This window comes from Corythoichthys intestinalis, chromosome 20, assembly GCF_030265065.1.
Source record: "Corythoichthys intestinalis isolate RoL2023-P3 chromosome 20, ASM3026506v1, whole genome shotgun sequence".
NCBI lineage: Eukaryota > Metazoa > Chordata > Actinopteri > Syngnathiformes > Syngnathidae > Corythoichthys > Corythoichthys intestinalis.
In genome coordinates, this window is record NC_080414.1 from 32,658,685 (window position 1) to 32,675,323 (window position 16,639).

The 16,639-nt window shown below is 37.2% G+C and overlaps 1 protein-coding gene across 1 annotated transcript; it reads left to right on the forward strand.

Annotated features, from left to right (window-relative positions):
* Positions 1–2,378: 2,378 nt before the first annotated feature.
* LOC130908962 (triple functional domain protein-like) lies at positions 2,379–8,507 on the forward strand. Its single transcript, XM_057824945.1, has 11 exons — positions 2,379–2,493; positions 4,310–4,391; positions 4,468–4,534; positions 4,610–4,719; positions 4,875–4,944; positions 5,038–5,127; positions 5,224–5,316; positions 5,646–5,757; positions 5,843–6,033; positions 6,109–6,210; positions 7,903–8,507. Exons 1-11 carry the CDS (start codon positions 2,379–2,381, stop codon positions 8,134–8,136), a joined length of 1,266 nt encoding a protein of 421 aa, XP_057680928.1. The 3' UTR covers positions 8,137–8,507.
* The last annotated feature ends 8,132 nt before the right edge of the window (positions 8,508–16,639 follow it).

Consider the following 16,639-nt stretch of genomic DNA (forward strand, 5'->3'; position numbering starts at 1 on the left):
TCACACATACATATCTGACAATTTTAAAATTTGGCCAAACTGGGGGTCTCAGAGTGGAACTTCAAGTCACCTGAGTGTTTTGCGCCATTATGGCTAAAACGCTCAGTTGACTCAAAGTTCCGATGAAGTGTGATACATCCTTGGAAAGCTGGGATCTCAATTTTCTGGGGGGAAGGAAAAAATTTGGACAGGAGGGCATTTAAACAAAAATGTTTTTTAAACAGCAAAACCCTATCTGGAGGTGAGAGCACGCGAGAGCAGAATTACAGACGCCATGACTTGAAGGAGATATTATCGCATTCTTACCTTGTTTCAATCCAAAAACTCCATGTCGCATGTATCACTGAGTGTCAAGGCACAGCTGTGAATGGCCACAGCTGGATTTTATGGGTGAAACATGGTAATATTACAAGGGTCGCGATGCAGAAATCGCAGACATCAAAGAGTGGTCAAGATGTTCTTTTCATACATTTACCCTTTCAACATTTTTTTTCTCTCAATTTGTCTTTTCTTCTCTATGTGGAGTTTTGGGATCGGAACAAGGTAAGTACGCGATAATATCTCGTTAAAGTCATGGCGTCTTGAATTCAGCTATATCTGCTTTATAGCGACAGTGCACATCTAAACAAGTGACATCTACAAACATAAACTGAACATCTAAAAGATGTAAATATGCCAGATTGTAGAAAAAAAAAAAAAAGCTAATGGCGTACCGCAAGTAACACGTCACTTCCGCTCATTAATATTCATGACATTAGCTATTGTTGCTAAGTAGGGACAAGCCACCGTTTGTCCCTAATAGGAAATGAATGGAAATCGTGTACGAAGGAGATGTTCACAGAGCTAAACCTACCATTTCTCTCCGAAAATGATGTGCCTGGTGCCAAATTGACTTGCAAAGATGTGGAAGAACATAAAAATGTTCACTTAAAGAGATGGCTTTAGTGTCGAAGGCTGAAAAAGACAACAACAAAAAAACGAGCCGACCTAAGCATAGCTTTAGCTTTTTTTATCGACGCGACTGACAATGACATTCTCTTGTTTCAACAAGCTATCCTTTACCATCAGCACTGTCTTTCTTATATATCATCTGGTTGTCCTACGTCTCTTACCGTTCTTGGGGGTAATTTAGTTAGCTTTGTGTAGCGATCGCAAATGCTACTCAGTGACAGCCAACGAACACTTTTAATTTTTTCATTAATAACACATCTTAATCCTATAATTTATTTACACTTCCGCCTTACTAAAGTTGTTATTTATATATATATATACTGTGTATATATATATATATATATATATATATATATATATATATATATATATATATATAAAACAAACGGTAACAGTGGCAGTCAGATACCATTGTAATTCTTTTCAGGTCATTCATTGTCAGACAGAAGCAGTACGGCACAACGTTACGCAAAAAAAAATAAGTTAAAAATATAAAAATGGCTTACCTCTTTGTCCTCTGAAAGACCACGCCAACCCAACATAATGTTTACTGCATATGAAACGTGAATGGATTCGCCGAGCTGGTGTTAAAGTCCGCGGAAGTTGATTCGGTCTTCACATTTTTTCCTCCCGAGTTTTTGGTTTCCGGAAACGTATGAAGAAAACATCCTTCATGTGTAGTAATGTCTAGAGTCGTTTCAACAAGTTCCAAAAAAGCAATGCATAATCGGCATGTTCGTTTTTCGAAGATTACCGGCAACAAGTAGCACTAATTGCGTTGTGTCTATGCGAGGGCGGGTCTATAATGTCCCACTTCGGCTTTACTTCCGCTTTACGATGCAACGTCACGGTCTAAAAATAGCCTGCGTGCGGTACGACAGCTGTAGGTGCACAGCTGTAGGTGCACTATCCTATTCCCCTCACTATCCACTCGCGGGGGCCTGCGCTTGTCAGTGACGTTCCCTATTCTCGCTATATGTTTATACAACTTTAACATTTGTTAATAATACGGTCTGCGTGGAGTATCATCTATCGCTTTTCCTTTTTAAATGGGCACTTTTAAGCGAACGCAAGAAGTAACAACGGGAACATTTTTAAACAGGCATTTCACGGGAAAGCATTTCCTCGGCCAATTATATAGCTTATATAGCGAGAGCGAGTGGATAGTGAGGGGAAGAGGATAGTGAACCTACAACGCCATTTACATCCGCAGTCCCTAGGCAGGTAACAGTCACAAAAAGTGAACATTTGCACCCCCTCCACTAGATGGCAGCCTACTTATTCTATGCCGATGGCGCTAAAACTGAAATTGCGATCAAAGAGCGTGACGTTTCAAAGAACGATCGCGTGACGTCACAAAGAACGATATTTGGTCTTTGATGTCAAATCACAGTACAAAACATAATCCGCGAGTGACATTCCGTCAGATGCAGCAGTGGAGTCAAGTGCACAAGACTTATCTGAAGATACGAGCTGGACAAAAGACTTCGACCATGGAACATCTTGCATCTCAAATTCTTGCGACCATCGAAAGGCTGGGAGGTAAGTGAATTAGTCAAAGTTAAACATGCATTATTCGTCTAAAAAAATTGCAGTTTAATGACTGAGTGGGCTTTTCTGAACTTTGTTCGTTTTGCGTCGTGTTGTTGTTGAGTATTTATGACAACAGCGTTTTATTCGTGACATTGTTTGTCAAAAAATATCAGGACATGCAGCCTGTTTTCATCATTATTCAAAAAGATTTCCACCTTATGACAATTTTGACATGTAACCGACGGATGTTTGTCGAGTCGAAAACCAACCTTTGGAATATCGCGTACGTTGTGCTAAACGCATCGCAGGTAACAGCTAAAATTCAAACTTTAGGAGCTGAAACGTGAAAGTCCTACATGTTAATATTAAACTCCTCGTGATAATTCACATGTAGAGTGCGCAAAGCAGGCGGTATGAAAATGCTCATCCTATATGCTAGCAAAGTGCAACGACATGTTAATTGTACTGCAAGAGGACTTTTTTTCGTTTTTTTTTTTTTTGTAAACTAACGGCCAAAACAAAGATTTCCACCTTACGACAATGTTAACATTTGACAATCATAAGTTTGTCGAGTCGAAAACGTTTGGGATATCGCGTTCTGCTAAACGCATCGCAGGTAACGGCTAATATTCAAACTAGGAGCTGAAACGTGAGAAGTCCTACTTGTTAATATTAAACTCTTTATCATAATCCACATGTAGTTTGTTTTCACCTCTAAATTAAATCAACGTTGATGCTAACGGCCAAAAAAATGTAATCGACTACAGCGTTTTTTTTTTTCGTGACATTGTTAGACACAGAATATCAGGACTTGCAGCCAGTTTTCAACATTATTACGACAATTTTAACATTTAACCGACGAATGTTCGTCGAGTCGAAAACTTTTGGGATATCGCGTTGTGCTAAACGCATCACAGGTAACGGCCAAAATTCAAACTAGGAGCTGAAACATGAAAAGTCCTACATGTTAATATTAAACTCATCATCATAATCCACATGTAGAGTGCGCAACCCAGATAGCAGACCGACATTGAATAAACGTTGATTTTCCATCAAACTCATCAGTATGGTTGACATCGAAATTTTCGACGTCAAGTGACATTGAAACAACGTTGTTCTATGGTACGTCAGGGAATGGTTGGGTTAACATTGTTTTATAGTTGATGTAGTAATGTTGACAAAGAGTTGATTTATGATTGACCGGTAAATGTGAATTATGGATGAGCCGGCGTTTTGGTCGAAAACATAACATTGATTCAGCATTGTTAATAATCAAAATGACGTTTAGGTTTTGTAAGGATTTCAACATTGAAACAACATTAATTGAGGGCGCAAAAGTGAACGTCTGTCTGCTATGTGGGGTTGTGCTCAACGCATCACAGGTAACGGCTAGTGGACAGTTTTTGTTTTACTAACGGCCAAAAAATGTCGTCAAGGTACCTTGATCGGCTCCTGAGGAAAAGAAACTGACGGGAGGTGTGGCGAGTAACATGGTCAGTTTTGGGGCTGAATTCGAGGACAACGTACAACGGAACAGGTTTTTTTGCTGCGACTCATCCAGGAAGGGTTTATCATTTTGTGGACGAAAATTTGGTTGTTTGGCCTGTCTATGTGTTCTTTAGGGATATGTAGATAGATTAATGGTTAAAAAAAGAACATTATTTAAATAAATAAATCCCCTTATTGGGTGAAAGTGGATGTTTTTCTGCAAGACACTTGATGATATCTCATGGCACAGCGGTTGGGAATTACTTGTCAATCAAATCATTTCATGCATCCATCAGTGTTTCCTCATTCATTGTTTGTTTTACTTTCTTTTCTGCAGAGCACTTATTGGAGCACCCTCTGAGTTTAACAGATTTGGACCGGATGAGCAATGGTGCAAACAAGGCTGCAAGCAGGGAAACGTATGTGATTTTTTTCTCTTATACCATTTGCTAACTCATAATTCAAAATAATAACAATTGCCTATTTTACATTTAGGTTCGTTTTGGCTGAGCTGATTAAAACCGAAAAGGCTTACGTGCAAGACCTGCGAGAATGCATTTATGCGAGTTTCCTTTCTGTTTACGTGCAGTTCTTGTTAGAAAAAACTATACTCAAATCTTTTTGTTGGATCTTGCAGACTTACATGAGGGAGATGATGACACACGAGGTGGAGATCCCTGCAGGACTCATCAATATGGAGCACGTCATCTTCGGGAACTTGTTGGAGCTGTATGAATTCCATCATAAGTAAGCATATGCAGTGACTTTAGTAAAAAATGACTGACATTTTGAATCCGATTGGACAAAATAGACAAATTGTCTACCTCTGGTCATTTCTCATATTTAAAACATACCACCACCACTTACTTTTTGGAATGTATTAATTTTTGTTCTATCTTCAGGATCTTCCTCAAGGAACTGGAAAAACATGAAAGCGTCCCTGAAGATGTCGGACATTGCTTTGTGAAATGGGTATTTATCGCTTTGTCACTACCGTAATCATAATGATACTGATAAATGACCCATAAACAATTCTGAGCATGTTGTTGGTTTTGTTTTTTGAAGGCTGAGAAGTTCCAATTATACGTGGACTACGCCAAGAATAGTGACAAATCCACTCGCCTCATCGTGGAGCATACTGTCACCTATTTTAATGTAAGTTAAATATCAAAGTTATCAACGTGAAATTACAAATTATAATGCTTCATTGTCTTACATTCTTTTCTCTTTTTCTTTCCATGGGCTCAACAGAAAATTCAGCAAAAGCACGGACTGCCATTCTCGTTACAATCATTCCTGATCAAGCCAATCCAGAGAATGACAAAATATCCGCTCCTGATAAAGGTAAGTTCAAGCTCGTTGTTCAGAAAACCAACATAAAACGCAGAAGATACATTAACGACACACTCATAATAAAAAAATATAACGTAAAACATTCAACAAACAAAATAATTCAACAATGTTTAGTTTGTTCAAGTAAATCACATAATTTTGTCTCATGAAAGTCCCCAAATGTAATGCGATGTGCAAAGATTTTTATGGTTACTTTAATCCTTCAGATAATTGCTTTACAATACACATACAAACAGAGGATACAACATCATTCACAGGTATATAATCTCTATGTTCTGTGGGTCTTAAAGCATTTTTAAGTGTATTTTTGCTTATTTTAGAATCTCCTCGATTGCTTCGAAGATGAGAAAGGATTACTCAAGGAAGCCCTGGAGGTGACTCTCGGCATTCTCAAGAGAGCTAACGATGCAATTCATTTCTCCGTGCTGGAAGGTAAGTTAACATGGGCAAAATGGCTGAACATGCACTTGCTTTTGAGGCATAGTTTGCTTACATGACCTATTCTCTCCTCCGTCAGGTTTCGATGAGAGCGGTGAATCCCAAGGTGAGTTGCTCCGACAGGAGGCATTCAAAATGTGGGATACAAAACTGCCATTTTGCAGGGGGAAGAATTCACAACTCTTTCTCCTGAAAAATTCCTTGCTCGTCTGCAAGGTGGTCAAGGATGAGAAAGGCATGACGAAATACATTTACAAGAGAAAACTCAACGTGAGTCATCCTTTACTTACTTTTTTTACCTATGCAATATTCTCAATCAACATGATCGTTTAATTTCTTCTTTAGCTAGCTGATGTAAAGCTGACAGAACATCTTAAGCGAGACCCTGGCAAGTTTGTCCTTAGGGTGAGCCGCAGCTTGATGTCGAGCAAAAGAATTGTTCTTAAGGTAAGACATTCTTTCCTCTTTTCCTGAAAACAAAGTGAGATTCCCACACATATTACTAACAGGGTTTTGACATGATGCTGAGCCATAGACTTCACTATCAGTTGATTGGGCGCAGGGCCGATGCGTAAGTGGCCTATTTTAAAAAACTTCAAATTCAGATACTTTCAAAACCAAAGCCGCCAGCGACCAAAAACCAAACCAGGCACCTCCCTTAGGCATGTATGAGTCTCCATGAGCAGCGACAAAAATTAGTACGGTAATTATTTTTTTATACAAGTATAACAAAACTTAAAATGACTATAAAATTCTCAAATTTTATGCTAGATGCACAAAAATCACCAAATGCAGAAATAACCACCTATATTTTCAGGATAAATAGAAATATTTAACACATCATATAAGTTTTTGTCCAAAATATCAACTTAAATTTTTTCTAAATTAGGTCAAGTTTTCAACAACTAGTTACTCAACTTTCACATCAAAAACTTAATACTTGAGGAAAACATGCAGAATCATCTTAATTTTACTCAACAAAAGCGAAATTTGCATTTTCCTATATACAATCATAACTTATTTAGGTTGCATTCTGCTATTGTGTAGAGATACAAAATCCACCATGGCGGCCGTCACAAAACAGAGCTGAACATTCATGATTCTTGGTCAAAATCAAAAAACGGGCAGTTATCGTTCATTTTACGTAAATATTTCAAGCCAAAGTTACAGTATTGTGCAATCCTACAAGGTGGCCGTCACGAAACAAAGCGCTTTTTAAGCTTGTCAGGGACGCGGGCAGGCAGGAATGTTGTGTGGACCCAATTGCAGGGAAACAAAAGCGGCAAGGCAGGTGAACTCAAAAAACGTTTTAATGATATCTAACAAAAACACAAAGTACAACCAAAACCACTGGGGATCAAAAGGGCAAGATTCAAACAAAACTTACTTAAATCGAAGGGACGGATACACGAGGGCTTGGACAGGTCTTGACTTTGGCAGACGTAGACATAGACAATGACGCAACAAGGAGTGAACAGAAAATGGGAGCTTATATACACACAAGCAGACAAGGGGTAATGAGACAACAAGGAACAGGTGAGCACAGGAGGATAGTCTAGGAGAAGGCACATCAGGTGAAATCAATGGGCAATCACAGGGACAAGTCACACTAGGAGAAAACAAACACAAAACCTAACAAAGCTGAAATTTCTTGTAAATAAATGCTTAAATCGCAGAATATCTATATATATGAACAGAAAACAGTCTAGATTCTTGGTTAAAAAGAAAAAAAAATGGGCAGTTATCATTCATTGTACATAAATATTTCAAGCCAAAGTTACACTAATTAAAACCATTGTTTTTTTCCCCCACAACATTTCAAAGTGCATGCATGGTGCTATTTAATATAATAAATATCTTGAATCCTCGACCAAATCACTCTTGAGACATTGCTGCCTGCTTGTATGTAGTAAAACGTTAGTCCTATTTCCACCTCAATCCGGCGTTGGAGTGTGTTTGAGTTTATCACAGTGAAAGCCAACTCAACATTCTGACGGAGTCAGGCCCCCTATGGGAAGGCGTGGTGCAATGTCTGTGGGAGCTGTGTTGACAACTGATGGTGGAGTGTATGTACGAATGAAAATCAGTGTTTAATTTCCAAATGGCCTTATAACCTTCGACTTTCCTCTTTCGGAATAGGCGTCATCTGTTCAAACCAAGCTGGACTGGATCGAACATATCCGGAAGCTAAACAAGGAACACACCCTCCACCTGACGGGTACACTCAAGGAGCCGATTGGTATTCCTAAAGCCATCACAGCAAAGCTCTGCAAGAGCCAAAAGTCAAAATCAGGGATACTTCTATCCAATTCTGTGGCTTCTTGGTTTAAAAAAAGTAAAAAAAAAAAAAAAAAATGGCGCCTTGATCAATGAGTGACTTGACTTCCAGACATTGTTTGCCATTTATTTATTATAAATTTGAGGGTGTTTGTTGGAGAGATTTATGCTGTGACTTTAACCCAATTTAGACTGACACAAATAGTCCACAATTCCTTAAAAAAAAACAACAACAACATACATACTTTATAACAGGTGACTTACATCTCTGATATTGTGCAAGAAAAGATAAAAAAAAAAAACAACAGAATTATTGTGTTTTGTTGTTTTTTTTTCTAGGGGAAGGGTGTGAACTACAGTGGCTTCGAGGATTCCATCAAAGTGGCTCGGCGTCCGTATTTTTTGTTGTTGTTTTTTGCTACATTTGTTTATATGTTTCCTTGTAAATATTGTATATAGTTATGTATTTGATCAAATAAAATGTCATTGTCATTTGCACAGCTTGTTTTTGGCCTTCTTTGCAATTAAAAATGTATAGTAAAAATGTTATTGTGTGGACATGAATTTGGAGAATAAATCAGAATTTAGTTCTCAAAATTTTTCTCAGTGTTTTTGTTGCATTTGAAAACACTCTGCAGAAATTTGTAATACATCATTGCACTTAATTACAATTTTCCAGGTTTTGATCTTTCATATAAAAAGACATTTGAACGAACTTTTTCATCTCAGAGCGCTTTACCTTAAAATGATCTTCTCAGTTTGTTACTTCTCTTTTGATGCACATGCAGATTTATGTGTACAAAATAAGTGATCTCAAATGAGTGCATCATATTGGCTCCGGTTATGTAGGGATGTGTGTGATATTGTTGGCCACTAGGGGTCGACTTCCTCACAGAAACGTGGGTAGCGTTGCAGTAATCCGGACGGCAATGACAAGGCTGTGGACAAGGATCGAAGGGGGTTTTACAGAAGCATCTTTGTATTGAGACTACTAAATGGGCATTTAGTATGGAGGTAGCTCCGTGTATTTATTGTTTTACTGGAAAAAAAAAGGTTGCTTGAATCAAAATATATACAGTACTGCATATATATATATATATATATATATATATATATATATATTTCATAACCAAAAATAGGCACTTGCCCTAAACTTTTCTTGAATGACGTGTATATATATATATACTGTATATATGTATATATATATATATATGCACAGTACTGTATATTCAATCCCCCAAAAAGTCACTTTCATTAAAAAAACAAAAAACAAAAAAAAAAAAGAATGCAAAAATAAATTAGAGACTAAAAAAAGCATTCGAAAAATATTATTTATTTTTTATTGAAACAACTTTTTGATTGACGTAATGTTTTGAGTTTGCGCCACATTTTGGCATGGACATTTGTGTCTTCAATATTCAATCAAAAAATAAGTTGCTTCAAAAAAATATACCGGTAGATGGCGGAAAACACTCAGGTGACTTGAAGTTCCGCTTGGAGACCCCCAATTTTTCCAAATTTCAAAATTGTCCTATATGCCTGTGTGATACTTAATTGGAAAGCTTAAAATCTCAATTTTCTAGGGGGAAGTAAAATTTTGAACAGGAGGGCATTTTAGAAAAACTATAAAACTGGAGGTGAGAGCATGAGAGAGCAGAATTAAAGACGCCACGATTTTAACGAGATATTATCGCGTACTTACCTTGTTTCGATCCAAAAACTCCATGAAGCATGTATTACCGGGTGTCAAGACACAGCTGTGAATGGCCACAGCCGGACTTTTTGGGGATTTTATGGGTGAAACTTGGTGATAATGACAAGGGTAGCAATGCAGAAATCGCAGACAACAAGGAGTGGTTGAGATTTTATTTTTCATATAGTTGACCTTTTAAACGTTATTTTTCAATTTTTCTTTGTTTGGATCGATTATTTATCATCTAACATATCGGGGAAAATGCGACAGTAACAAAAAAAAAACAAAACAAAAAAAAAAACAAATCAGCGATGGTTATGAGGTCGATATCCGTGACTTTTTTTTACAGAAGCCAAATCTTTTATTGTGACACAATTTGTTTAAAAGTTTAAAATATGCGAGTGAATAATTTTAAAAAGTTTTTTAAAAAACTAAATATTAGACATGAATGAATGATTCTAAGCTAAAAATGACAGACGTTTTGAATAGTAAATATAAATACTTACCTTCTATTTATGGCTAGGTTGAAGCAAATGCGGTTGTGCGACGTCTGTAAACGGGAGTTTTCAGGGTTAAACGGACAAATTAAAAATAGTTCGGGGGCTTCATGCGCCATGAATTTGCTATGGCAGCATACAGACATATTGTACTGCAGTTTCCTCTAAAGAGGAGTGCAAGAGCAGAAGCTGCTTTTTCAGTCTTGTCTGTGTTTACCGCTATATTCAAAAGAAAAATCAACTCAAAAAAAAAAATAATCATAGAAAAAAAGTATTTGAATGGGAAAAAAATATTTGAGACATTTTTGAGAAATCTTGCAATTTAATTTGCTCAGAAATTCCAGACATTTATTCTGGAAGTTTTCCAAATGTTTCTTTAGTAGTTTTTGATAACAAATGTGACATATGAAAGTTAGTATAAAGTCAATACAGAATTAATTTGCATTGATCATTTAGCCTATCAATTAATTGGGTTCATATTCCTGAGAAATGTAGCCCTGATCGCCGTTCACCCAATCTGTTGGTCTTATTAATGCCCTGTCCCCAGCAAAAAGTGTAAATGCAGGTTATATTGTTATATTGTCCCTAGCAATGTTGAGACCAAACCTACGCCCTTGGGTTGAGCAGTTTGATCGGTAGGCAAACTGGAAGGGGTCGAGTGTGAAGAAAAGACGTGAAGTGATGTGCTCCTGAACCGACCTCTCAAAACACTTTTTTTCGCCAATGCTACCACCTGCACTGACCATCTTGGGACCCATGATGATTTCTCTCCCAAGAAAATCCGACGTCCTGCTGTCTTGCTGTAAAACAATGAAATTGCAATGCTGTCGTAAATCGTCTCGAACCTTTTGTCATATGTCGAGACAGATGACAAGTCCAATTTTACGTTGTATGTCGAAAAAAAATCCTATGACAATGCGTTCATATGTCGAGGTACATGTATGGCTTTTTAAGGAATGGGCGCACCTGAGAAGTGCACCATTGAGGTATGCCATTTAAGCAATGTATTGTATCGATTTGTGTTCAATCTATTCATGTATTTTGCCTACTTTAAAGAACTTTGACTTTGTGGTGTGCCACTGTTTTCCCCCGTGGTGTTTAATGGGCCTTATGTTTTAATTGCCTTTGAGCATTGCTGTGCGTTGGTTTTATAGTGTCAATTCGATAATTTATCATCTTTATGCTTGTTAATCATACCAGTCTCGTTAAATAGATAACTCTTGCAAAGCAGTATCGAATATGACCGTTAATGCTTATCGCGGTATGAAAAAGTATCTGAATTTCTCACATTTCTGCCTAAAATCACTACCAAATGTGGTCTGATACTTGTCAAAATCACACAGATGAAAAAACAGTGACTGCTTTAACTAAAACCACCCAAAAATTTATAGGTTTTCGTATTTTAATAAGGATGGCATGCAAACATTGACAGAAGGGTGAAAATAAGTAAGAGAACCATCACATTTAATATTTTGTGGCACCCCCTGTGGCAGCAATAACTTCAACTAGACGCTTCCTGTAGCTTCAGATCAGGCTGGCACATCGATCAGGACTAATCTTGGCCCATTCTTCTCTACAAAACCGCTGTAGTTCAGTCAGATTCCTGGGATGTCTGGCATGAATCGTTGTCTTTAGGTCATGCCAAAGCATCTCAAGGGGTTCAAGTCTGGACTTTGACTTGGCCACTCCAGAGCGTGTATTTTGTTCTTCTGAAACCTTTCTGAAGTTGATTTACCTCTGTGTTTTGGATCGTTGTCTTGTTTCAACATCCATCCTCTTTTTAGCTTCAACCGTCTGACAGATGGCCTCAGGTTTTCCTGCAAAACATCCTGATAAACTTTTGAATTCATTCTTCCAATAATAATTGCAAGTTGTCCAGGCCCTGAGGCAGCAAAACAGCCCCGAATCATGATGCTCCCTACACCATGCTTCACGATGGAGATAGAGTGTTCATGTTGGTGAGCTGTTCCATTTTTCCTCCACACATAACGTTATGTGTTACTCCCAAACAATTCCACTTTGGTTTCATCAGTTAAAAAAATATTTTGCCAATTTTTTGTGGAGTGTTCAAGTGCTTTTTTTGCAAACATTAAACGAGCAACAATGTTTTTTTTAGACAGCAGTGGCTTCCTCCATGGAGTCCTCCCATGAACACCATTCTTGGCCATAGTTTTACATATAGTTGATGTTTGCACATGGATATAGGACTGTGCCAGTGATTTCTGTAAGTCTGTAGCAGACACTCTAGGGTTGTTTTTTTACCTCTCTGAGTATTCTGCGCTGAACTCTTGGCTTCATCTTTAGTTGATGGCCACTTCTTGGGAGAGAAGCAACAGTGCCGAACTCTCTCCATTTGTAGACAACTTCTCTGACTGTCGATTAATGAACATCCAGACTTTTAGAGATGGTTTTGTATTCTTTCCCGGCTTTATACAATTAAAAAAAAATCATTGAATGCAGGTGTTCAGACAGCTGTTTTGACCGAGTCATGATGCACATCAGACAGGTGTGTATTTTATAGTGGGCAGGACAGCTTTAAACAACTCATCAGTGATTTGGCACACACCTGACTTAAATTGTTCAGTAAAAAGTGGTTTCAATTGCTCTTTAAGTCTCCTTAGGCAGAGGGTTCACTTACTTATTTTCCCCTCCCTTCTGTCATTGTTTGCATGCTATCCTCATGAAAATATGAAAACCTGTAAATGTTTGGGTGGTTTTAGTTAAAGCACTGTTTTCTATGGTGATTTTATGCAGAAATGTGAGAAATTCCAAAAGGTTCTGATAATTTTTCATACCACTGTATCTGTCTTAATAATAAACAACTTGTTTTTATTCTGTCCTATAGCCTCCTGTTTAGTTTGTTCAGAAGAAGCCTGACGTGGTATTTTATTGTGCTTTATTTTGCCACTTTTGGCCACTACATAAAGGGAAGATTCGGTCCATTATCATGAGCATGGAGACAGCCTGTCTGTCTCTTGTTCCATCCTTGAAATGGCTCACATCAAAGTAAGGAGTGGAAGTCCAAGGAGGTGTTGCAGGATGTTTGCTTGCCTGCCTTGGTCTGGCATCATGTAGAGATCATTTCAAGGCCACATCTTCAAAGGGGAGATCTTGATCAACATATTTTCTACTATGATGAATCGTGTAAAGGGTGGTTGCGTTGGGGTTTTGTTTTGGCGTGCTCACAATCTTGGTAGACGTTACTGTTAGACCCGCCCCCCCCCCATCATATCAACAGACACCAAGCAGCAGGGGGGGCTTTTGTGGCACAAAGCCCTCATCGTCTGTACCGGGCCACACCTGGGTCATTTTTTTTGGTAAATATTTTTAGGATGCCATTTGTCTTCCTGGTATAAATTTAAGCTGTATTTTCTCTAAAGTTGGACAAATACTCATTCAACTTATTATTATTATTATTATTATTATTTTTGAGTGTGTGTGTATTAGCAATTGAAATGCTGTCAAATAATGTTTTGAACAATATCTATTCTTGAATTAAAGACATTTCTGACAAAAAAAGTTTTATTTTATTTTAATTTTTTTATGATATACAAACTTTTTGCTTACAATAAGTCTGTTAAGCTTATTTTCAGCTAACTGTTTTTCTTATTTTAAGAAATCTGAGTAAAATTTACCTGAAGCACTGGCAGATCATTTCACGTATTTCAAGTGGATTTACACTGAAAACAAAGGGATTGAAGTTTTGTTTTTTCCAGTTCTAAGGAGGTGGGTTTTTGCAATGCATATGTATTGGTTCAGGTGATACACCTTTCAATTCAAACCTTTGTTTTCAAAAACTTCTAAAGAAACATTTTGAAAACTTCCAGAATAAATATCTGGATTTTATTAGCAAATTGAAATTGAAATATTTGAACACAAATTATATTAACATACACAAGAAATACAAACTTGCTAACCATCTCTTAACTATCCAGAAATGCAATAAATAAATAAATAAATAAATAAATACATACATACATACATACATACATACATACATACATACATACATACATACATACATACATACATACATACATACATACATACATACATACATACATACATAAATACATAAATAAATAAACATTTGCCTCAAGACCACTCATAACAAACTAAATAAACTAAATAAATTAGATATCACAAAAAACTTCTTAGTCAGGGAATAACAAAAATAAATAAAAATGGAGCCTTTCTTCAGGTAAAATATTACTGCTTTTGTCCACAAGCCCATCCAAACTCAACAAAAAATGAAAGCTCCTTAATTTGGGCTGCTTTAAGAACACATACATTAAATAAAAATGAACAGTAGAAAATTTACAGGAGGATATTTCTCTCAAAGCACCTTCCTCCTCAAGTTCAAGAAATTCACACAGATTAATGTTATGCGAACTCTGATGCAGGTCGGACTTTAGGAGCAAAATTAGTGGTTTGTTTCCCACCTCCACAACGTCTTTTTACATTACTGACAGCGGCAGCTGCTGGCGGAAAAAAAACTTGTAATATCCTTCCTCTTCGAAGGGGGTGGAGGAGGTGACATATTGTATTTTTGGTTGAGTCATAAGCCAATCAAACCGTTTCAGGGAAAAAATGGACTGGGGCATTCGGCAAGTGACAAGAGGTCAATGTAAATCTGAACATAATTCATTTTATATAATACAATAGGGTCTATTCTATCCTTACACCTTACAACATATGGGAAGACAATGTACTGTATATGACCTATGCAACTGAGGTCATTATACAGTATAATGCAAATAAGATTGCTTAAAAGTTGGAGGGGACAATTTGAGCATCCTGAAAAGGTGGTAGTGTTATGTCCCTTTGCAACCCTGTGCCCTTACTTTCAAAAGTCAAGTTATTTGTTTTTCATTGTTTTTTTGGGTTAGGGTCATTTAATGTGATTTTTATGTACTGTATAATTTTTATTTCCTGTTTCAATTGTCTTTTTTTTAACTTTCTTTTTGATTTCATGTGATTTTTGCGAATCATTTTATCTCTTTGTGGATCTTCATGTGATGTAAAGCACTTTGAATTGCCTTGTGTTGAACTGTGCTGTACAAATACATTTTCCTTGCCTTTTCACCAAATACTTTTTTACTTGTACTTGAGTACATTTTTTTGGATGACTACTTTTACTGGAGTAATATTATTTTGAAGTAATGCTGTTCTTACTTGAGTAACATTTTTGGCTACTCTACCCACCTCTGCCTACAAATGTTGCCTTAATGCAGGGGTCCCCAAACTACGGCCCGCGGGCCGGATACGGGATTAAGGCCACCTCCACATTTGGGCCGGCCCCCTGAACATTTTTTTTTTTCAATAGTGTTATTTATTTCCTGGCTTTATTCTGTAAAGAACCCAGAGAGGGTTATTTGGTTATTATCTATTTAATTAAAAGTTATATTATATTATATTATATTATATTATATTATATTATATTATATTATTTTATATTATATTATTTTGTTCCGTGAAGAATCCAGAAAGGGTTATTTGATTGTGGCTTTCTGAAAAACAATACATTTTTACATTTAGGCACTCCTGCAATCGTCACACTTTTTCTGGCACAAACTGACCTGGCCCCTCATCAGAGAAGGGAAAAGTTATGTGGCCCTTACAGGAAAAAGTTTGGGAACCCCTGCCTTAAAGATGCATTGAAATACAGCAAAGGTCATGATGACGCAGTACCAAATCGTTCCACTAGATGGTATAATAAAACCACCTACTAAAATGGATTGTAAATGGACTAGTTGAAATCTATTCATTTTACAGAACTGCAATTTTATTTTCATTTCTATAGCACAGAAAAATGTGCAGAAGAAGTTCCACTCGCGACCACGTCCTAATACATTAAGAAGAAATAATTCTTGCGAAGTTTTATTTTAAAGACGCAAAGCAGTCGAGTCATTTGCGGCAGTCTTGCATAGCTGACACGGCCCCGGACTGGCGCCTCTGCGAATTGCAGATAATTGCTGTAATTGTCATGTGTATTTTTTAGGCTGAAGCTGTATCCTCATTTTCAGTTAAACTGCGGGCTTCATGCATAAAAGCTGTATTTCTTGTCCTCTTATTTATAGTGCATGTGATTACCTTTTTAAAATTCACTTTAATTAAGTTGAACAAACATTTTGAAGGAATTAGACAACATTTTACTGCTCCATCCGTGTATTTTATTTTGCATTGCAGATTTTGATTTCCATTTGTGTGTACGTGCGTGCTCGTACGCGCGTGTGTGCCGTTGTCTCAGTGGCGCCGTGAGTCTTTTTGGATTGCTAATTTCTTTTAACGATTGTCCGCTCCTCCCTCAAGGCGGCAATAGCAAGCAGCCTAGTCGCCCGAAGGCTTGAAGGTTCAGTCCGGCGTCAACCTGGCTGCCAAAGCAGAGATGACGGTGCAGGTACAAACA